Source organism: Mustela nigripes, chromosome 16 (assembly GCF_022355385.1).
Source record: "Mustela nigripes isolate SB6536 chromosome 16, MUSNIG.SB6536, whole genome shotgun sequence".
NCBI classification, from domain to species: Eukaryota; Metazoa; Chordata; class Mammalia; order Carnivora; family Mustelidae; genus Mustela; species Mustela nigripes.
In genome coordinates this window covers 16,291,105-16,315,651 of record NC_081572.1, presented here as the reverse complement: position 1 = coordinate 16,315,651, position 24,547 = coordinate 16,291,105, and the positions used below count along the sequence as shown (strand labels likewise).

At 35.7% G+C, this 24,547-nt stretch overlaps 1 protein-coding gene across 5 annotated transcripts in view; it reads right to left on the bottom strand.

Annotated features, from left to right (window-relative positions):
* CDC27 (cell division cycle 27) overlaps positions 1-24,547 on the bottom strand; it is a 71,164-nt gene that overhangs the window by 12,118 nt on the left and 34,499 nt on the right. For 2 of the 5 annotated variants that reach the window (XM_059380783.1, XM_059380788.1), the window contains exons 9-15: positions 23,927-24,060; positions 16,629-16,728; positions 15,439-15,646; positions 15,063-15,235; positions 11,754-11,906; positions 9,982-10,190; positions 7,711-7,828 (exon numbers count right to left, since the gene is read on the bottom strand). In XM_059380783.1, the coding sequence (XP_059236766.1) occupies positions 7,711-7,828; positions 9,982-10,190; positions 11,754-11,906; positions 15,063-15,235; positions 15,439-15,646; positions 16,629-16,728; positions 23,927-24,060 (1,095 nt within the window). The remainder of the gene's footprint in view (positions 1-7,710; positions 7,829-9,981; positions 10,191-11,753; positions 11,907-15,062; positions 15,236-15,438; positions 15,647-16,628; positions 16,729-23,926; positions 24,061-24,547) is intronic. The other 3 variants (XM_059380784.1, XM_059380786.1, XM_059380787.1) reach the window with 3 other exon arrangements.

The following is a 24,547-nucleotide window of genomic DNA, read 5'->3' as shown; positions in this document are numbered from 1 at the left end:
CTGACTATGAAAAAAGTTACCATGACAATTAGAAAATGTTATAAAGAACTGTAATTCTTCTCCCAAAATGAACAGTGAAATTCCCAACTCACATAATTTCCTCACATTGTATGCCCAGTCCCACAAGCTCGCTGAGAGAAGTGAAGGGGAGGGGAGGGAGGGAGGGAAGACATGGGTAAGAGGCAAGAACAAGAACTACTGGTACCGTGTTTACAGAGAAACTAATAAATGAGATTTCAAAAAGCAAACATACTTCTTCTTTGATTGAGGTACAACTTATTATCAAACACTTAAAAAAAAAAAAATGGTGATCCAAACACTGACTCAAGTGACTCAACCCAATTAGAAAAATGATCTTACACCATGCATGGATTTGAATAATTTTTAATATCCTATCCTGGAAACATTCTATACATCTTAAGATTAAAAAAATTAAGTTTCTGTTCTGATTTTTAAAAAACAGATTTTTACGACAATATTCATAATATTGACACGTACATATTAGGGCTAGTTATCATCTCCTTTTGACTTTTTTTTTTAACTTTTCCTTTCTTAAAAAAAAAAGTAAGAGCCAAACTCCATTAAAGCTTTGAACTGTGTATACAGAAAACGAGAGTGCACTCTCTCTTGCTTTCAAAAAAATAAAATTTATTTAAAAAAAAAAAAAAAAGGGCATCAGTGCCTGGGTGGCTTGGTAAGTTAAGCATGTGCCTTCAGCTCAGATCATGACCTCAGGGTCCTGGGATCAAGCCCCACGTTCTTAGGCTCCCTGCCCAGTGGGGAGTACCTCCCTCTCCCTCTGTCCCTCTCTACTACTCCTGTGTGCGTGTGCTCTCTCTCTCAAATAAATAAAATCTTAAAAAAAAAAAAAGAGAGAGAACAAAAGAAAATGAGAGTGCAGTGAACATAATATTTAGTCCAACAATCAGGATGCAGTTGCTCCTTTCCATTCTACCAGATACTGCACCTTTTCATTAAGTGTTAACTGATGAGACGATACTTCATATTTTTTACCATGTGCTACTCTACCTACAGCACCAAAATAACCGGTAATGGAGTTTTTTTAATGACTGAGTTGCAACTCCTGATCTGTTAATTTATGCAAAATCTGTGTTGAGTTAATCAAATTGGTAATCATCTTTGCCCTCATCATTCTTCTAGTTATTCCACTCAGTCTTTATGATTAATGGTTCTAAGATCAAACAGATCATATTGACAGACAGCACAAGTATTTGGGGAAACAGTGTCTGTTATATTATCAAATTATTGGAAAAATTTTATTTCATTATCTTTCAGATTTCATAAAGTGTAGTATATATAACACCTATTAAATGATTCTAAAATACTGAAATTTTCCTTCAAGTGTAAAATATATACCGAGCCTGTAAATTACTGTGACTAGACTTTACTGTCATTCTACTACATTCTTGCGTACATATGTATATAGCTATGTGTGTGATTACGTGATCTTTGTGATACAGATTATGGAACTGGGCAGGTTTGAGTATATATCCTGTGCTTTTTTCAGAAATAGTTGCAATGTTTACACAGCAGCATTACTTGTCAGGCTTTTATTGCTTGCTGTTGTTTGCTGTGTAAAAGAAATGTGTCAAACAAGTTTAAAGTTTAGTGTGTTCTGAAGAAGGGTGTGAACAACAGTGTTCACGGGCTTTTAGAATGCTTTCCATTTTCAGTTCTTGTAACTCAGTTGTTTAGAACTTAAAAGCAATTCAAATAATATGAACATTATCTCCTACTAGAAATAATGTTTTCAAGTTTTCATGGCACATTATGACTGTAAATGTCTCCCCACCTCAACAGTAAAGTCTATGGGAGACTCATGAAGATTCATGAAATGTCCATAGTGACTGTTAGTCATGTTGAATAAGTCTAGTATGAACAAAGTATTTTATTGCACAGAGTAAAAAAAAAATAGTATGTTGCCTAACAAAGCTACTGCTGCTTTATTACAACATTACGTTTTGTTTTTATAAAATGTACCAAGATTTGAACTGATAACCTTTATTTTACATGGAAAAAACCCAGTTTCTTTAAAAAGCAAAATGGTGATTCACATCACCTTTTAGAATTTTAATTAGTTTTGGGAGAATATCCAAGACAACAGAGGAGTAGGAGATCTTAGTTTTGTCTGGCCCCAGGAAATTAGCTGGATAGCTATCAAATCATTTTAAACACAACTCAACTGAAGATCTAAGAAAAGAACTGCTACAATTCTACAAATAGAAGAGCAACCACTTTCTGCAAGAATGAAAGACAGAAAAACTCACCTCAAGAAAGAACAAGAGGCAGTACTGACTGCCAGGGACCTAACCAGTATGGATATAAGAAAGATGCTAGAACTAGAGCTCAGAATAACAATTACAAAGCTAGACTTTAAAGGCTATTAATGAGATGCAATAAAAAACGGAGGCTCTAACTGCTAGGATAAAGGATGCAGAAGAGAGAATTAATGGATAATAAAGAAGCTGAGTAAAAGAGATAAACAACCACTGGATCATGAGGGGAAAATCAACAGATAAGTGATACCATAAAGCAAAACAGTATTAGAATAACTGGGATCCCAGACAAAGAAAGAGAGAGGGAGGGCAGACGGTATACTGAAGCAAATTATAGCTGAGAACTTCCCTAATCTGGGGAAGGAAGCAGCCATTCACGTCCAGGAGGCACAGAGAACCCCCTCAAAATCAATAAAAATAGATCAACACCTCAACATGTAATAGTGAACCTTGCAAATCTAAGACAAAAGAGAAAATCCTGAAAGGAGCTCAGGAAAAGAGGTCCATAACCTACACAGGTAGAAACATGAGCCTGGCAGCAGACTTATCCACAGAGACCTGGCAGGTCAGAAAGGACTGCCATGATATATTCAGGGTGCTAAATGAGGAAATATGCAGCCAAGAATACTTTATCCAGCTAGGATGTCTTTCAAAATAGAAGGAGTGATAAAATGCTTCCAAGACAAACAGAAGCTAAAAGAATTTGTGACCACCAAACCAGCCCTACAAGAAATATCAAAAGGGATCTAAAGTAACATAGGCCAGAAAGGAATAGAGACAATCTACAGAAACAGTGACTTCACAGGTAATAACAATAGCACTAAGTTCATATCTTTCAATAGTTACTCAAAATGTAAATAGGCTACATAACCCAATCAAAAGACACAGGGTATCAGATTGGATAAAAAAGCAAGACCTATCCATACACTATCTGCAAGAGACTCATTTAAGACCTACAGATACTTCTAGATTGAAAGTGAGGGGGCAGAAAATCATTTATCATGCTAATGGACATCAAAAGAAAGCTGGGGTAGTAATCCTCATATCAGACAAATTAGATTTTAAACCAAAGACTCTAGTAAGAGATGAGGAAGGACACTATATCATAATTAAAGGGTCAATCCAAAAGAAGATCTAACAATTGTAAATATTTATGCCCCTAACATGGGAGGAACCAATTACATAAACCAATAAATGAAAAAATTAAAGAAACACACTGATAACAATACAATAATAGTAGAAGACTTTAACACCCTACTCACTGCAACAGACAGATTATCTAAGCAGAAGATCAGTAAGGAAACAAGACCTTTGAATGACACACTGGACCAGATGGACTTCACGGATATATTCAGAACATTCCATCCTAAACTAAAAGAATACAGTCTTCTTGAATACACATGGAACATTCTCCAGAACAGATCACATACTGGGTCACAAATCAGGTCTCAACCAGAACTAAAAGACTGGGATCATTCCCTTCATATTTTCAGATCACAATGCTCTGAAAGTTGAACTCAACCACAAGTGGAAATTTGGAAGGAACTCAAATATTTGGAGGTTAGAGAGCATTCTACTAAGGAATGAATGTGTCAACCAGGAAATTAAAGAAGAATTAAAAATATTCATGGAAACAAATGGAAATGAAAACACAACTGTCCAAAACTTTTGCAATGCAGTCAAGGCAGTCCTAAGAGGTAAGTATATAGCAATACAAGGCTTTCTCAAAAAACAAGAAAGTTCTCACATACGCAACCTAACCTTACACCTAAAAGAGGTGGAGAAAGAACAGCAAATAAAGTCAAAACCCAGTAGGAGAACAGAAATAATAAAGATTAGAGCAGAAATCAATGAAATAGAAAACAAAGAACAGTAGAACAGATCAATAAACTAGAAAATGGTTCTTCAAAAGAATTAATGAAATTGATAACCCCCTGGCCAGACTTATCAAAAAAGAGAAAGGACCCAAATAAATAAAATCATGAATGAAAGAGGAGAGATCATAACGAACACCAAAAAAAAATACAGACAATTATAAGAATATAATATGAGCAACTATATGCCAACAAATTAGGCAACCTGGAAGAAGTAGATGTATTCCTAGAGATGTATAAACTGTCAAAGCTGAAACAGGCAAAAATAGAAAACCTGAACAGACCCGTAACGAGCAAGGAAATTGAAGTAATAATGAAAAATCTCCCAACAAACAAGAGTCCAGGGCCTGACAGCTTCCCAGGGGAATTCTACCAAACATTTAAAGATTTAATGCTTATTCTTCTGCAGCTGTTTGAAAAAAAGAAATGGACCGAATAATGTACGGAGCTACTGAATCACTGAGTTGTACACCTGAAACTAATGTAATAGTGTCACACTGTGTGTCAACTATACTTCAATTAAAAAAAAAAAAAAAGAAAAAAAAAAAGAATGGAAGGAAAACTTCCAAACTCTTCCTGTAAGACCAGCATTACCTCTATCCCCAAGTCAAAGACTCCACTAAAGAATTACAGACCAATATCTCTGATGAACATGGATGAAAAAATTCTCACCTAGATACTAGTGAAAGGTTTCCAACAGTACATTAAAAGGATTATTTACCATGACCACGTGGGATTTATTCCTGGGCTGCAAGGGTGGTTCAACATCCACAAATCAATCAATATGATTATACTACATAAATAAAAGAAAGGACAAGAACCATATAATCCTCCCAATAGAATCAGAAAGGCCAGCTGACAAAGTACAGCATCCTTTCTTGATTAAAACTCTTCACAGTGTAGGGATAGAGAAAACATACCTCAAAATATCATAAAAGCCATCTATGAAAAGCCCATCAATGGGGAAAAATTGAGAGCTTTCCCCCTAAGGTCAAGAACATGACAGGGATGTCCACTCTCACCACTGTTGTTCAACATAGTACTAAAAGTCCTACTCTCAGAAATCAGAAGAAATAAAAGAAATCAAAGGTATCAAAGTAAACAGAAATAATAAGAAATCAAAAAGAAATAAAAGGCATCCAAATCAGCAAAGAAGTCAAACTCTCACTCTTCGAAGATGACATGTGGAAAACACAAAAGACTCCATCCACCCCCAAATTGTTAGAACTCATTCGGGGATTCAGCACAGTGGCAGGATATAAAACCAATGCAGAGAAATCAGCTGCATTTCTATATACTAACAATGAGGCAGAAGAAAGAGAAATTAAGGAGTCAATCCCATTTAAAACTGCACCCCGAACCATAAGATACATAGGAATAAACCTAACCAAGGAGGCATAGGATCTGTGCTCAGAAAACTACAGAACACTCATGAAAGAAATTGAGGAAGACACAAAGAAATGGAAAAATGTTCCATGCTTATGGATTAAGAGAACAAATATGGTTAGAGCAATCTTTACATTTAGTGCAATCCCTATCAAAATGCCACCAACTTTTTTCACGGAGCTAGAACAAAGAATGCTAAAATTTGTATGGAACCGAAAAAGACCTCAAATAGCTAAAGGAATATTGAAAAGAAAACCAAAGCTGGTAGCATCGCAATTCTGGACATCAAGCTCTGCTACAAAGGTGTAAACATCAAGACGGTATGGTACTGGCACAAAAACAGACACATAGATCAATGGAACAGAATAGAGAACCCAGAAATGGACCCCCAACTCTATGGTTAACTGATCTTTGACAAAGCAAGAAATAATATCCAATGGAAATAAGATATTCTCTTCAACAAATGGTGTTGGGAAAACTAGACAGCTACATGGAGAACAATGAAACTGGACCATTTCCTTATATCATATAAAAATAGGCTCAAAATGGATGAAAGACCTACATGTGAGGACAGGAATCCATCAAAATCCTAGAGGAGAACATAGGCGGCAACCTCTTAGACCTTGGCCCCAGTAACTTCTTGGTAGACACATCTCAAAAGTCAAGGGAAACAAAGGCAAAAATCAACTACTGGGAGTTCATCAAGATAAAAAGCTTTGGCACAGCAAAGGAAACAGTCAACAAAACCAAAAGACAACAGACAGAATGGGAGAAGATATGTGCAAATGACATATCAGATAAAGGGCTAGTATCCAAAATATATAAAGAACTTATCAAACTCAATACCCAAAGAACAAATAATCCAATTAAGAAATGGGCAGAAGACATGAATAGACATTTTGGCAAAGAAGACATTCAAATGGCCAACAGACACATGAAAAAATGCTCAACATCACTTGGCATTGGGGAAATACAAATCAAAACCACAATGAGATACCACCTCACACTGGTTAGAATGGCTAAAATTAATCAAGTCAGGAAACAACAGATGTTGTTGGCAAGGATGTGGAGAAAGGGGAAACCCCTTACACTGCTGATGGGAATGCAAGTTGGTGCCGCCACTCTGGAAGGCAGTATGGAGGTGCCTCAAAAAGTTGAAAATAGAGTTACCCTATGACCCAGCAACTGCAGTAGTATCCTAAGGATAAAAATGCAGTGGCCTTAAGGGGCACCTGCACCCCAGTGTTTATACCAGCAATGTCCACAAGCTGAACTATGGAAAGAGCCCAGATGTCCATAGACAGATCAATGGAATATACTATACTCAGCCACCAAAAAAAGTCTTGCCATTTGCAGTGACATGGATGGAACTTGAGTATTATGCTAAGTGAAATAAACTAATCAGAGAAAGATATGATCTCAATGATATGTGGAATTTAAGAAACAAAGCAGAGTATCATAGGGGAAGGGAGGGAAAAAATAAAATAAGATGAAATCACAGAGGGAGACAAACCAAAGAGACTCTTAACCATAGGGAACAAACTGAGTGTAGTTGGAGGGGAGGGGTTTCAGGGGATGGTGTAACTGGGTGATGTACATTAAGGAGGGAATATGATACAATGAGCACTAGGTATCATGAGACTGATGAATCACTAAACTCTACCTCTGAAGCTAATAATACACTATATGTTAATTAATTAAATTTAAATAAAAAATAAAATAAAAAGAATTTTAATTAATTTTTGACATACCTATATCACTCAGCAGCTAAAACATTGGGAAGCATTTGTCTTGAAATAACAATTACTCAATTTAGGAGCTAAATATTAACATGAAAAAAAGTGCTTTCGAAATATGAAGTATCTCATCTGAGTCTTACAACAGGCCTATTAGATAAGATGGTATTACTTGTCATTTATAAAATGAAAGCTCAGAGAAATGGACTTGCCCAAGGAATGAGGGTACTCCAGTGATTTCTCTTTATGCCAAGGAAAAACGTGATATTTTTGGCTATAAAATAATCCATGGTATTTTTCTTAGAATATAAACAAATTAACAGACAAAAAGCCCTAATTTTCACCACAGCAATTAAGTCAGTAACAAACACATTTTGAAAGGGAGATTCACTGAAAAATATTTAGAAAACTACTTACTACTCCAATGTGGCAAAGTAAAACTGAACTTTGAGGGTTGATATCAAGTGCTTTCTGGAAATGCATTTCTGCAAGGCTGAATTTTTCTTGCTTGTAATAAATCATTCCTAAACCATACCTGAAAGTATAAAATAAAGTATAATTTTAGGGATATGAACTTTTGGCTGGTAATTTAGTTCAACTAATAAAAGGGTATGTTATGGAATCTGGCATTTTAATAAACTAAAGAGAAATACTAGTGGCCTCAGAGAAGGCAAAAAACTATCAATCATGATAAAAAATATCATCAAAGCATTTTATTTTTTAGAAACTTTTTTCATCAAAGCATTTTAGACAAATCACTTTTATAAGTGAAAAAAATAAATCAAATCAATCAAATAGAACTTTGACAATGGGGAAAAAAGAAACTACATCCTTAAATCTATCATTACAATCTAGACTTAACAGCTCATTTTCACTGAGTGGCTAATTATGTGTGTGCCAATAACTTTGCTAAACTCTTTATGTGAATTATCTCATTTAATCCTAGAAGGAAACAAGGAGATACATATTGTTATCTCTTACATTCCAAACAAGGGAAATGAGTTTAGAGAAGTTAAATAACATGCCCAAAGTTATACAACTAATAAGGATTCTAAACCCTAAACTCTTAACAATGCTATTTCCATATTACTGGTGTAAATGCATAGATATCATTATAATTACATATGCATGGTGTCATGTTCTGCTTCCCTTGTCTTCACTATATCAAAACATACTCCCTATGGACTTAAAAATTATAAATTTTAAAGGCTATGTAATAACATACTAACTGAATATACAGGTATTTCTTCTGAATTTTCAAAACATCAAATGAACATAATGTGACTGATTTATATTAAGGAGACCTCTCTTGGCTATAACTAGGTAATGACAAGGGGGAATAAACACCAAATGAATGAGTAAGAAGAAAGCACAATATATCTTCTTATATTTGGGGTGAAGAAAAGGTATAAAAAGTTCTGTGCTAATAATGGCGATGGTGGAACAACAAAAGAAAGACTATTTACCCCGGAGCTGGAATAATAAAATAAATTAACTTAGTGTTTAATTAGGTACTTAAAGTTACCTAAATATCTCAACATTTAAATTCTTCCTGTAAAAGCCTGCCAATCTGAATCTTTTTGTTTTTCCTAATTGAAGTAATTATTTTTACAACAATTTTTGATATGGCAAGGTTTTTTTAAGAATGCAACTATTATACTATAGGACATACCCAAACATTTAAAAAACACAAGTCCCTATTGAGAACTGAGTTCTTAAAATATTACGGAGTACTTTATGTGAAGAGAAGGCAGCAGTATCAGTAAGCTTGACTGTTCACTATATCAGCAGAAGCTAGCTAGCACTTCTTGTCAGGCCATCTTTTAGATAATGTAACTACTTAGAAATGAGATATAATTCATTAAAAAATGTATATACACAGGTCAAAAAATATGTTTTAATAATATAGTGATTCAGATTTAGTGACAGAATAAAAATTCAACTGCTATAATGATTACCTCAAAAGATTAAAAAAAAAAAACAACCCACCATATCCAACATAAAAACTGTGGCAGAGTTATGATGTCAGAATTACACTTCTTGATAGGTAAAACTATTCAGTCAAGAAAAATACAATAAAATGTCAGCAGTGGATACAATGTTGAGGCAGAAGTAAGAATAAACTTTTTAATGCCTTCTTCGTTTGTGAACTATGTAAGAGCCAGGTAACTTCCTCAATAGAGACATTACTTAATAAACTGAAGCACTGAGCTCTAAATAAAGCTAATGAACTAGACCAGTATTTAATAAGCCAGAACACTGTAAAGAGCAGCAACTAGTGGACAGTTCTCAATGTTTATCTTCTACCAGCCCATAGTTGATTATACTAGTTCCCACCACTTTCCAAACCATGTTCTATCTGAATCACTGTTTCAGTGTTCTAAGAAAAAGAAATGAATCAAATAACAAAATCAATTATTTCAAAAGTTTGGTAGGAGAAAAGGATCTAGTATTTGATCATTAGTTAAGAGTTTGTTAAAGGTATACATTTCACATATATACATACATAAATAAAACATACATACATACATAAAAAAAACAACTGGGGTTGCAACTTATCAACCAGTACATACTATTCTGAAGTACTGGTAACCAGACTCATGACAATAAAGAGATGTCTAACAAGAAAACTTCCTGAGTACCAGTCCCATCAGTAAGACATAGTCTTTGCACTTCATTAGCACTTACCACGCGTTATAATGTCGCGGATTGACTCTGATAGCATTTCGAAAACAAGCTAATGCTTTGTCTAATTCTTCAGTTAATACAAACTCATGCCCTAATAGAGTATAGGCATAAGCATAATTTGGATCAACCTGGATAGCTCTCTGGAAGAATTTAATTGCAATATCATGTTCCCGTTGCAAACTGAAACAGTTTCCGGCAGCACACCAGGCCTTAAAAAAAGATGGAAACAAAAACCAAATATATAATTAAAATTTTGTTTCAATTTTTCTAACAAAACCAAATTTACGACTAAAATCAAGACTGAGACCTCAATGAGAACAGAAAAACAAAAACTGAAGTTATCTTTTTAAAAAAAATTCATTTGAGAGAGAAAGGGAGCGTGAGCACATGAGGAAGGGGCAGAGGAAGAGGGAGAGGGAATCTGGAGCAGACTTAGCACTGAGCCTGGAGCCTGGAGGGGGAGCCCTGAGATCAGGACCTGAGCTGAAACCAAGAGTTAGCTGTTCAACTGACTACGCCACTCAGGCACCCCCTAAAGTTTTAATGGATACAGTTGATCCTCATTGTTCATGATTTCATATTGGTGAATTTGTCTACTCATAAAAATTTATAGGGTTTGTAAAACTGGACTCTACACTTGGGAGCGCCTTAGTGGTCACCCAACATATGAGTTGTCCACCAGGCACACTCTCAGTTGAGGTCAAGAAAGGCGATTCTATACCTCTTTCATCTCTCATATAGAGCTGACCAGAGTATAGAGTGTAGGGGGCAGGGCAGGGCAGGGCAGGGCAGGGCAAGAAGCTCTGGCTCTGAGGCCAGCAGGACAGAGACTGAACCCTAAACCTGGCACCTGTCATAGGGTGGCCTCAGGCAAATCACCTTAACACTTCTGAACCTTGTGTTCTCTTTTATATAAAATAAAGATAATAAAATCTACCAGAATGTGTTGCTTTTTAGGATTTAAGATTATAATCTGTGAGAGGTGTGTGTGTGTGTGTGTGTCTATTTCCCCCAGGAGCAATGATCCAGTCTTTGTTAATTCAGTGTTTACAGAAACTACTGATCATAACTACTAAGGATAGTGAGAATTAACTATTTTTAATTTAATTCTAAGATTAGGTATATTATAAAAGTACCCTAACTATTCTTGAGATGCAATGAAATACAATTCTTATAGGACTGGAGCATGTAAATAAATTGTGCCTATGTCTTACAATGACAATAAAAAAACACTATTTTAATTCAAAATTAGCATTTTTTCCAATTTACATTTATTTCTGGTTAATGAACACTAATGCTGCTGACAACAGCAATTTTTTTTTTTTTTGAAGATTTCTTTATTTCAGTGAGAGAGAGACAGTGCATGCATGCATGCACATGCCATGGGTAGAGGCAGAAGGAGAGGGAGAGAAACTCAGGCAGATTCTGCACTGAGTGCAGAGCCTGACGCAGGGCTCGATCTCATGACCTTGGGATCAAACCTGATCTGAAACCAAGAGTTGGATGCTGAACCGACCACACCACCCAGATGCCTCAACAGCAGTTTTAATATAGCCAAATCTTGATTAATCTTGAATTTATTTTAATATATGCTTATGAATCTGCACATGTTCTAGGAGTTTCTCTTCTCTGAGTCCCTCTCTGCCTGTACAGAAGGGTGCAAAAGTAAGTGTGGATGATGCTAAATGGTGTTTGAATTATTTGCTTCATTCCCACTAGGCCGGGGTGATTGGAAGACAACTGCGTAAGGGAAGTAATTTCAGTTATCATACCTCTGGTGAATTTTTATCCATGTCGGTTAAGTCTTTTGAAAGAACTGAAAGAGCAACATCCTTTTGAAGATGCCAAAGTGTTGTAGAGTAGATCTCCATGCCTTCAACTCTGTAATTCTCAATCCTTCTAACCTCTGAGAATATTCTTTCAGCCTAAAATAAAAAAACTAGTTAATGGGAAAATAAGTTGACACAATTTACATATATACAGGGAGAACACTGGGCACTATTCTCATAGGAACTAAATGCTGCTTTGCTTTATAGTGTTTATGTGAATTAGTAACAACACAGGGTCGCAATGAATAATGTTCCACAATAGGTCAAATATTGATGTAATCATACTCACACTTAACCTAGGTATACACAACTCATGATAAATACATTAACTGTGAAAAGAAAACCTACGTTTCCACCAAAATGACAGAGGAGAAATCTATACAAAGTTATAACTCATAAAGGACAAGTCAATTATTTTATTCTCAAAAAACACATTTTCAAGTTTTAATAATGGCTTTATAGAATAACAATCGCAGGAAAAGTGAGAGAAGAATGATTTCTGTAACATAAAACTACTTGTGCTCTGACTTTTATTAAGAGGTTGAGTTTAAAAACTTTAGGGGAAGTCAGGTTCAGTTGGCCACCAATGCTGTGGCATGTTGAGCACTGAGCAGACCCACCAATGTCATACCTGCAGGGGGACTGACTGTAGCTCCAGGCTAGTGATTCCCTTTTCCTCTGCAGCACTAAACTGGCTTTAGGGTCCCTCCTCAGCTACTTTTTTCCTCCCCACACTCACAGCTCCCAGAACGGTTTCTCTCACCTTGAAGTTTGAGGCTTTGGGTTATATGAAACCAATTAGTAGTTCCCTAGTTTATCATTCAAAAGTTCAGAATTCTAAAAGTCAAGTTTAGTTTAGGAAAAAAAAATATTGGGATTGTTCTTAATAAAATGAAGATGGCAGAAAATACAGAAACAGCATTTATAAAACCAGGAACTCCCAAGAAATGGCCATATACTATCTAGGATTAGCTTAATGATTTGTAACTTCCCTGCAATCCCTTAAAAGTTACAGGTAAGTTTTTCTAACAGGCACTGGTTGTAAGAAGACAGACTGAACTAGAAGGCAAATGTAGTTTTTGGAAATCTTTTGGTTTCAAATTATTCAGGATCTATTGTTTCCTCTGAAAAGTGATTGTGGATAGACAAAAAGAAAAAAAACTCATGAAATTAAGCTGAAACAAAGGCTTCTGTTTAGTTAAATATCTGGGATGCTGCTCTATAATTAGAGGTAAATAATAAAAATTATGTATTTTAAAGTACTAGTGAAATAATAAATTAGAAATAATTTTCAAAGGCGCTTGCCAAACACAGCTTTTGCCTATGTATCAGTAAAGGCTCATTATCCAAATATGGAACTTCTAGCAATGAATAAGGCTGATCTGTCTACAGCAGCACTTTTTTTTTTTAAAGATCTATTTATTTATTTGACAGAGAGAGACACAGAAAGAGAGGGAACACAAGCAGGGAGAGTGGGAGAGGGAAAGCAAGCTTCTCACCAAGCAGGGAGCCCGATGCGGGGCTTGATTCCAGGACCCCGGGATCACAATCTGAGCCAAAGGCAGCCGCTTAACGACTGAGCAACCCCAACACTTCTTTACCATACAACAATACATGAATTGGTATCTTCTTTATTTATTCTCTACCTAGAGGAACACTTCACCCCCAGATCTTTGCATGGCTCATGAAGGAGTCACCTCTTTTCTCTGAGCACACTTTAGTAAATAGCACCATATATCATTGTCCTGTAATCCCCTTACCATGCTTCATTTTTTTCTTCCTATGACCTATTGCAATCTGTCCTTATACATGTATTGGCTTACAATCTATCTCTCTTACTAGAATGCAACCTCTATAAAGGCAAGCAATTATCTGTCTAGCTCTGTTACAGAGTCTAGAAGAGAATCTAAGACATAACATGCACTGAATAAATGAGGAGCTGAAAGTAAACAGGGAAAAAAACATAACTTTGTTATAAACCTCATAATTTAGAGAAATTTTATGATATATAGATTTCTTGAACTTTTAAATAATTTTTTAAAGTTTATGGCTGGGGAGAAAAAATGCTCAGAAGGTAAACTGGGTAGGAAATTTAAATTGGAAATTAGAATTTTCTTTGGCTTTGTGTTAATAATCGTCTCCTTTTCTGGTATAAACAGATAACTTAAGCAACAAATGTAAATAAAATTAAAAGGATAAAAGGTTTGAGAAGGACATTATGTCCTCCATTATATACAGTTTTCTTCATAGCATTTTTGAAGTTTATAAAACATACTAAATGCCAAAAACTTATCCCAGTGGAAACTCGCATATAGTAGAAAAATTATTATAAACACCTATTACATGGTAATATATATTTTCAGATCCAACTGAGTAGGGTACAAATATTTCACATAGGAATATATGGATGTTGGTGCCTGGATGGCTTAGTCGGTTAAGCATCCAACTCTTGATTTCGGCTCAGGTCATGATCTCAGGGCCTTTTTTTTTTTTTTTTTTAAGATTTTATTCATTTATTTGACAGAAAGACAGTGAAAGAGGGAACATAAGCAGGGGCAGAAGAGAGGGAGAAGCAGGCTTTCTGCCAAGCAGGGAGCCTGATGTGAGGCTCGATCCTAGGACCCCAGAATCGTGACCCAGAACTGAAGGCAGACACTTAATGACTGAGCCACCCAGGTGCCCCATGATCTCAGCATCTTGAGATTGAGCCCTGTGTAGAGCTCCAAGCTCAGCACTGAGTCTGCTTTAGATTCTCTCTCTCCCTCTCCTTCTGTCCCCACCCCCCAACCACCACACTTGAGCTTTCTTGTTCTAAAATAAATAAAATCTTTAAAAAAACCAAAAACCAAAAAACAATATAGGTATTGGATTCTCTACAAATCTATCTCAAGCAATCTTCTCAAATTTAAATTATTCAACCCTTAACACAAGAAAAAATTATCTATTTATAAATTAAAATGCTCAGAAAATAAATATAAAGGGTTACATAATAAATATTGACCTTTTTGTTTTTGTTTTTGTTTTTTTTAATTTCAAGCAGCTGCAAATCCAGTGTGGAGCCCAACGTGGGACTTGAACTCATGACCCTGAGATCAAGACCTGAGCTGAGATCAAGAGTTGGATGTTTAACTGATGAAGCTTCTCAGGTGCCCCTAAATATTGGCCTTTAAGATCTAGCTGTCTCAATCACAGGCATTTTAATTAAATTTAAATTATCTCTAAAAAACATGTATAACAGTTTTCTATACTTACTTGCATGTACTCTGAAAGTTCAAAATAGGCCCTTCCAATTTGGCACAGTACCCAACCAGTATTGTAGTGGTGAGAAGGTAGGTGGCTCAAGATATTTATAGCTTCTTTGCAGTTGTATGAACACAAAGCTAAATAGCCTTTCCCCATTTCACGAAGAAGGCTCATCAAACCTTCTAGGAGAAAACAATATAGTAAACAAAGGAGAAAAACACAATAAAACAGTTTGGTTTTCTAGAAAGGCTAATTACAAAATAATTAAAAATTCCAACATTTATCTAGAAAAAAATGGAAGGTACTTTAATGAACACTAAAAAAACTTACTTAAATAAGTGAATAAAATAAAACACAAAGAAGATATTAAGCATTTAAAACAGACCTGCTGCTGCTTTCTGTAGATTAAATGCCTGGATCTGAGGTGTGATTGTGGAGATTTTCCCTTCTGAAATGATGGAAGAGTCCAATTTTGTAATTTCCAGGCTATCATTTATGTTAGGTTGAGTTATTCCTCCTTTATTAGTTTTACTTTTAGTTTTTCTGTTTGGGATTTTAGGTGGAAACTTCATTTTTAACTTTTTGCTATTCTCCTGTAAAAAGGAGGAAAATTCCATACTTGTTAAACTCATATATTTTAAGACCTCCCAATCCTTTCTCAAGTGTTAGTCACAAAATAAATATTAAAAAAAAAAAAAATTAAATTGACTGGTCTAAATTTTTCTCAGAAAAAAATGTATAACAAAAATTTTCAAAGTCATTTAATTTTAAATGCAACAATCCTGAAAATAAGTTGTATTAATGAATTAGTGCGTAAGCTGTATCAGTATGATTTGCTGCTCTTTTCTGAAAGTATATAACTTTATTATTTAAAAATGAGAAAGTAAATGGATGCAATATTACCTGATTGTCTGAGAGCATTATAACTAGTAAGTTATAAAATTGTTGATTTGTTCATATCAAAGTTAAAGATTAACCATAACATTTGTCAAGGAGCCAAAAAAATTTACCAAAGGCATAATGAGGTCCTTCAATTGCACAAAGAAGTGGGCAAAGAACACACTGGAAATTTCCATATATCCTTCCCCTAATTTTCCTAGGGAGAATATCTGACATAACCACAGGCCACCATCAAATCCAGGAGACTGGAATTGGTTCAATACTATCAACTAAATGATGTATCTTATTTGGATTTCATCAGTTTTTACAAATACTTTTTTTTTTGATATGATAGTTCTATGAAATTTTATCACATGCATGATTCGTGCCACAATAAGGATATAGGACTGTCTGACCACTACATAAAAAAATTCCTTTGTGCTATGCTCTAGTAGTGGTAGCTTCCCCTCCAAGTTCTAACTCCTAATAGCCACTGATCTGTTTCACATCACAATAATTTTGTCTTTTGAACAATGTTTTATAATATTTATTAAAGAACCAAGTAAATTTATAAATGTTATAGAAAGCTTTATAAAATAAAAAAATTAGAAAAATTAAAATAGTCTCTGAATTTACTTATTAGAGATGGAGAGGGAAGCATTAAGTAAATGTGACATATGGAAATCTTTAAATTACCTTGGTTGTAGAGCTGTCACTAGTAAAAAGTCGTGAACTTCTTCGAGGCAGTGCGTTTGGGGGAGATGTGATAGTGGGGCTCAATACCTGAGGTGTTGTACTAAAAAAATGACAAAAGCAGATGTCAAAAACAAAAAACAAACCAAAAAACCAAAGAAACAAAATCCAGCTTATGACCATTACCTTTTGTTTCAATTGAGATACATTAAAAAAACCCCACATTCATCATGTTTGTACTCTAAAGTTGATGAGTTTGGTTGGTCCTCTGTCATCTCTCTATGAAAACTCAGAATTTAGAAGCTATCTGTGTTATCATAAAATAATAAAGATTACAGCTCAGAGCTTCACTCCATCTGAAATTGCTAACTTGAACTTAAAACAATCCACATAAACACTGTGGATCAAAGAGTGATAAACACATCTATAAACTAATTCTCTCTAGCCCTCATTTGCAACCATAGCAAGTTAGAGAAAAAAAAGACAGCTGGACATGGATAGCTTAAAAGTGGGATATTTGCCAGCAAATAAATACCATTAGAACAATTATTATTTCTTTATCAATTCAAACAACCACATCAAGGTTTATTCTGTTTAAAGCCAAAGGAATCTAATGATTGCCTACGTACTTTTTTGTTTTTAACTTTAAAAGGCAAACCCTAAGACACAAGGATTCCATTTTTAGAAAGTAAGCCAACTTAAAAATCACAAGTTACCTGAAAGAGGATAAGTCTATGGACTAAATGGTTTATAGTTTATGTGAAATCCCACTAGTTATCTAAATTTGAGTCTAAGGCTTCTGAGAATAAAAGACACTGATCAGTGAGTACAGAAAGCCCAGGCTGCTCTTACCTTTTCAAAAGACAGAATCTCAGTATAGGGATTATAGCAAGTGAGGTCACTTAGACTGATGAATCAATTTTATTTTACAATTCATTTTTAAAGACTCATTTATAATTTTTATATTTTTAAAAAAGATTTATTTTAGAGACAGAGGGCAGAGGGAGGGGCGGAAGGAGATCGTCTTAAGCAAACTCTTTATTGAGTGCAGAGCCCTATACAGAGCGTGATCTCATAACCCTGAGATCATGACCTGAACTGAAACCAAGAGTCAGATGCTTAACTGCACCACCCAGGGGGATTGATATATATTTTTTTAAATTAGGATTTTACTCTTATTATTTTAAATTTTTATTAAATTTTTTCTAAAGATTTTATTTATTTATTTGACAGACAAGAGATCACAAGTAGGCAGAGCAGCAGGCAGAGAGAGAGAGAGGAGGAAGCAGGCTCCCCACTAAGCAGAGAGCCCAACGCGGGGCCCGATCCCAGGACCGAGATCATGACCCGAGCCGAAGGTAGAGGCCTCAACCCACTGAGCCACCCAGGTGCCTCTGTTTTAAATTGTTTTAAAAAAGATTTTATTTATTTATTTGTCAGAGAGAGAGAAAGAGCAAGACAGAGAGAGAGAGAGCACAAGCAGGGGGAGTGGCAGGCTGAGGGAGAGGTAGGCTCCCCACCAAGTAAGGAGTCTGATGCAGAACTCAACCCGAGGACCCTGAGATCATGACCTGAGTTGAAGGCAGACGCTTATCCAACTGAGCCACCCAGGTGTTCCCCTAGGATTTCTTTTTTTAGAGAAGATTAGGGTCACAGCAAAATTGAGAGTAAGGTACAGAGAGATGTGCCATATAACCCCCCTCCCCTGCAGCATCCCCCCTTATCAACATGCCCTACCAGAATGGGACATGTTACAGGTGATGAGCCTACACTGATGTATTATAAAGTCTACAGTTTACGACAGAGTTTACCGTTGGGTTTTATTCATTCTATAGGTATGTGTGAATATATATAATGACATGTATCCATTGTGGTGTCACAAAGAATATTTTTATGGCCCTAATCCTCTGTGCTTTGCCTACTTATCCCTCCCCCTCCAACCCCTGGCAACTACTGACCTTTCTTATTGTTTTCATAATTTTGCCTTTTCCAGAAGCTGATTCATTTTTAAGTACAATATCCTTTATTTGAACGATGTAATTTATGTTATAAATGTGAATTATATGTTGTCAATAATGTTACCTCATTATAGAAAACAGTTTGTCTGGGAAGTGGGAGGGAATAATTTCATCTACGGAGCAGTTTATAGGGAGGACAAGCCTAAGAAAAATGTTGAGACTTCTTAAAAGCCACAAAAAGTTGCGTAAGTATAACATCAATCTTGTGGGGGTAGAAGCGAAAATAATAGTAAGATAATTTGGAAGCTAGGAGGATGAAGAAGATGACGTCTTCCTATATCATAATTTTCATTATGGTTCTGTGTAGCTCCAAAGGCCAATAAAAGAAAAAAATGTCCGAAGTCTGACAGGCATCAGGAAAATGAATCAGGATATTGAGTGAGTTTGAAACATTGGTTGTAGCACATGAAATGTACTAATTTCTTTATAACTTACATCTGTTTAACTAGCAACTTGAGAATGAAAGGAATGTGCTCTAGAATCAGACTGTTGAGGTTTGAAATCAGTTCTATCACTTATTACCTATGTGATTATGTGCCAATTATATAAAACAGTTAAAAAAAAAAAGTTTTGCAGGGGCACCTGGGTGGTTCAGTCATTTGAGTGTCTGCCTTCGGCTCAGGCGGTGATCTCAGGGTCCTGGGATCAAGCCCTGAGGCCACTCCCTGCTCAGCAGGAAGTCTGCTTATGCCTCTCCCTCTGCCCCCTGCTCATACTTGTTCTCACTCTCTCTCAATCTCAAATAAATTAAAAAAAACTTGAAAAAAATTTAAAGAAATTTTGTACATAATATTTTATGGTTTCATAATAAAATATGAATGCTAGTTATAAAGAAGATGCTTTGGAAAGAATATAAAAATGATTTTTAGAGGTTAATACATGTAGAGAAAATAATGACATACAAAATTTTGGGGGGAAATTTAGCTAAGAGAACTATGCTATTCTAATCATCTTTAAAAAAAGAACAGACTTCCACTGCCAATGGTAAATGGAGTAAAATGGACCACATTTACTACCCCGTCTTTAACAACCAATAACACTGAAAACAAACAAACAAACAAACAAACAATGCTATTCAGATATCGGACAGAAAGCACATATGCCTGAAGAGAATTCTGAGGACACACTGCAGGGAAGGGGAATAGAAGTCAGTGGTCTTCCTGTGTTGAGAAAAGGTTGAGACTTCCAGGAAGTGAAGGCAGCTAGAATAGGAAGGTCAGAGTACTAGAAAGGGTAGCTACAAAGAGGGAGAGCTTCAAAGATCTGCTGGAAGTTTTCCTAGAATCTGCAGTTGAAACTGAGTAGTGCAACCGTTTAAGCATGTTAGAATAAAAAAACTCACCTGGTCTTTGTCCTGAATTCTTGAGAAGCAGCTTCTAAATGCTCAGAATTTCTCTCTTTTTAAAGATTTTATTTACTTATATGACAGAAAGAGAGAGAGCAAGAGAGGGAACATAAACAGGGGGAATGGGAGAGGGGCTCCATCCCAGGACCCTGGGACCATGACCTGAGCCGAAGGCAGATGCTTAACGACTGAGCACCCAGGTGCCCCAATGCTCAGAATTTCTCAAGTGATACGAGTGTCTTTGTTCTTCAAGGTGGGCCCCTGAGACCACACCTGAGTTATGCTAATGAAATGACTTGTGGTGGGGCCCCAGACAGTTTCAGGATACTGGGCTGGCCTTCCCAGAAAGACCAACCAGTGACTAGAAGGCTGAAGCTTTGAGCTGGCTGTTAACAGCCTGACCTTCTCCAGGAAGGGGAGCGTGACTGTAGAATGAGTTAAATCACATGACCAATGACACAAGCTATCATGCCTATGTAATATAACTCCAGTAAAAACTTTCACTACCAAAACTCAGTAGTGCTTCCCGGTTGGCAAATACACTGATGCACTGTTGAGGTGACACGTCCTACCTAAGGGAAAAGACACAGAAGCTCTGTGTTCAGGACCCTCCCAGACCTCATCCTGTGGGGTCTTGCCTTGGGTCCTGGTCTGGTCCTGACTGGTATACCTTATAATAAAACTTTAAGTACAGAACTTACCTAGATTCTATGAATTGTTCTAACATATTAAACCTCAGGAAATAGCAAGAACCCTCAAATTTGTAGGTAGTTGGTCAGAAATGAAGGTGGACCAGGGAAACCCTGAAATTGTAGCTGCCAAATCAACAAGATTTGTTAAGTCTTGCTGGGACTATCATTTTAGCCTGAAGAGTCTATGCTATGTCTGGGTAATTAGTATCAGAACTTACTATAGTATTACAGTGAGGAAAACTACCTGAATCTAGAGAAAAAAATACTGGAAAGGAGCTGGCAGAACAATTCTTGGGGCTCACCCTGGACTGGGAATAGCTCAGATTTTCAATAGCCAGAATGAAGAAACCTCATACTCATCAGGTCATTGAGTACTCAAAGGACACTGCCTCAATAGTCGGGCAAAATTAGTCTAGACTACAGGCCACTCTTGTCCTACCCACAAAACTTAAAAATCAAGACCTAACAGGAATAAAGTCTTAACAAGTAACTGCCTCCCAGAATAAAACAGAAATACTTAGAAGAAGATAAAATAGTCCAGCACTCAACAATGTAGAATTTCTAATAACTGCCATAAAAAAAAACAACAACAGCAGAACTAGGCATACAGAGAAGCAGGAAAATATAACCTATAGTGAAAAGAAAAAAAAAATCAATAAAAAACAAACCCAGAAATAACACAGTAAGACAGCAGACAAAATCATTAAAAATCATTATAAAAATAATTATAGATATATTCCATACACTCAAAAATGTAGAAGAAAGAATGAGCATGTTAAAGGAGAAAACCAAATCAAACTTCTGGAGATGAAAAATAGAGCATCTGAGATTAAAAGTCAATCTATATCCTGGCTGGGGTTAATAACATATTAGACACTGCAGAAGAAAAGATTAATGAACTTGAAGACATAACGATAAACACTACCCAAAATGAAACAGAGGAAAAAGACTGGAAACAAAAATGAACACAGTACTGAGCTGTGAGGGGCAACTTCACAGTCTAAAAACACATACTCAGTGTCCCAGGAGGGGAGAGGGGACATGATTTGAAAAAAATACTTGAAGAAATAATGGACAAAAATTAGCTAAATTTAATAAAAACTACAAAATTACAGATCCAAGAAGCTCAATCAATTTGAAGGTCAAGAAAGAGGAAAACTACATGATAGCATATCGTGATCAAATGACTTAAGATCAGAGATAAAAAGAAAATTGTAAAACCATCAGAAAAGAAATACATTACATATGGAGGAACAAAAAATAAGAATGACAAACTTCTTGTCAGAAACAAAACAAGCTAGAAGACAGTAGAACAACATCTTAAAAGAAAAAACCATGAACAAGAATTCTATATCTAGTGAAAATATCTTTCAAAAACAAAAACAAAGGTAAAATAAAAATCTCTTTCAGACATACAATAGCTGAAAAAATTCATTACCAGCAGACTTGGACTATAAGAAATTTTAAGTCTTTCAAGATGAAGGAAAAGGATACCAAATTGAAATGTGAACCTATAGAAAGAAATAAAAAGCACCGGAAATAGTAAATACGTGGGTAAATACAAAATAGATTTTTCTTATTTAAAAAAATCTCCCTAGAAGATAACCGACTATTTAAGAGAAAAACTATAACAATGTAAATGGGGTTTACACACATGTAGGAGTAAAATCTCTGGCCACAATAGCATAAAGATAGGGAGAGGAGCATAAAGCACACTGTTATAAGGTTTTATACTATATATGATGTGGTACAACATTACTTGAAGATAGACTTTGGTAAGTTAAAATATATACTATAAACACTAAAATGGCCTCTAAAAAGACAAAACAGAGTAACTGTTAATGAGGCAGTGTTAGGCTGAACTGTGTTTCCCCCCAAAATATGCTGAAGCCCTAACCTCCTGTACCTGTGAATGTGACTTGTTTGGATTCAGACTCTTTGTCGATGTAATCAAGTTAAGAAGAGGTCATTAGGGTGAGTTCTAATTCAGTATGACTGATGTCCTTGTAAGAAGGAAATTTGGATATAGAGACACACAGGGAGGATGGCCGTGTGAAGACAGAGGCACATACTCAGTCATGCTCCCATCCACTAAAGATGCCTGGGACTACCAAAAGCTGGAAGAGACAAGGAAGGGTCTTCCCTTGGAGGCTTCAGAGGGAGAATGGCCCTGTCAACACCCTGACTTTGGGTTCTAGCTTCTACAACTGTGAATGAATACACTTCTGTTGTTTTAAGCCATCCAGTTTGCAAGAACTTTGTTACAGCAACTGTAGGAAACTAAGATAGGCAATAAAGGAGATAAAAATGGAATAAAAAATACCCCCAAACCCCACATAAAATCATCAATAGTTGATGTTTATTAGTTAGTATAACTGTTTAGCTTAAGTGAAATATATAATTCCGTAAATTATGTTTATGTATTCTTTAGGATTAGCATTTACTCAGCCTATATAATATTGTTCTGCAGGAGGCCTCAGGCTCCTTCTCAGGCAATCCCTGTCATGTGTCTGTGAGCTGGCACTTTTGAGACTTGCCATCCTGGCATTTCAGAAATAGAGGCCTTTTACATAGTCAAGGTTTATGTACATGTGTATCTATTTTAAAACTTCTGGTACATGTATCATTCTTCTAAAATATTAGCTATGGTTTGTTTTTGAATACTGCAACAGAAAAGAGAAACCCTATTTAATACCATTTCTGTGTGGCAGTGGATTCATTATTTAAAGATTAGCCAGAAGATTAATTTTATGATCTGTATATAGAAGTGCATAATAGGGGAAGGGGAGAATGAAACCTATCTGTATTTGACCAATGAAGGTCATGTAATAAGAAAATTATTTTGGAGAAGTGTTCAGAACATCTAGTTTAAACAAATTCATGAGGGAATCAGAGTAAAATAAAAAGAAATTTTGATTACTTTTGTCTTGATTTGTATTAAAATACTCAACTAAAAATTACACTAGTTTTTCAGTTAAGTTGAAATGCCTTCCCCCCCCCAATATTTTATATTTAAGTAATCTCTATACCAGGTGTGGGACTCAAAATTACAACCCCAAGATCAAGAGTCGCATGCTCTTCTGACTGAGCCAGCCAGACACCCCTAGAAATTTCTAATTTGACATATTTAAAATTTACAATAGTCATTCTAGAATTCTTGAGAGAGCAAAAACCTGCCTAAAGTGAATAAAATGTTTTATAGCAAGAAAAGCCAACAATATCAAATAATGACACCATAATAAATACCTTGTTTGCGGGCCAGAACTTTGTGTTTGTGCAACAAGAATTGGGGTTACCTCTCGACTATTTCCACTCTGTGAGAAGACAGACTTTGTTCCAGTTTGGCCGATTCTGGCAACAGACTGTAAAACACAAAAAGTCTAAGGTTTGTGAATTATAAATTGCACTGAAAATGGTAAAAAGACACCATGATGCTCTCATCTACATTTTCTCAATGCAAGATTTCATAATACATACTTGTTATCTGTAAACACAAATTATTGTTATTATTAATGTTAATTAATATGTTAGGATCAACATCAAACTATTTCATTCTTTTAACTTCAGTATTTTTTTTTAAGATTTATTTATTTGAGAGACAGTTAGTGAGAGAGAGCACAAGCTGGAGAAGTGGCAGAGGGAGAGGGTGAGGGAGGTGCAGACCCCTGCTAAGCAGGGAGCCTGATGTGGGACTCTATCCTAGGACCCTGGGCTTATGACCTGAGCTGAAGACAGATACTTAACCAACTGAGCCACCCAGGTGCCCGCTTAACTTCAGTATTTTTATCTTTATACTAGCCTTCCATTTTTTAATTTAGTTTTTTTTTTTAAAGATTTTATTTATTTATTTGACAGAGAAAAACCACA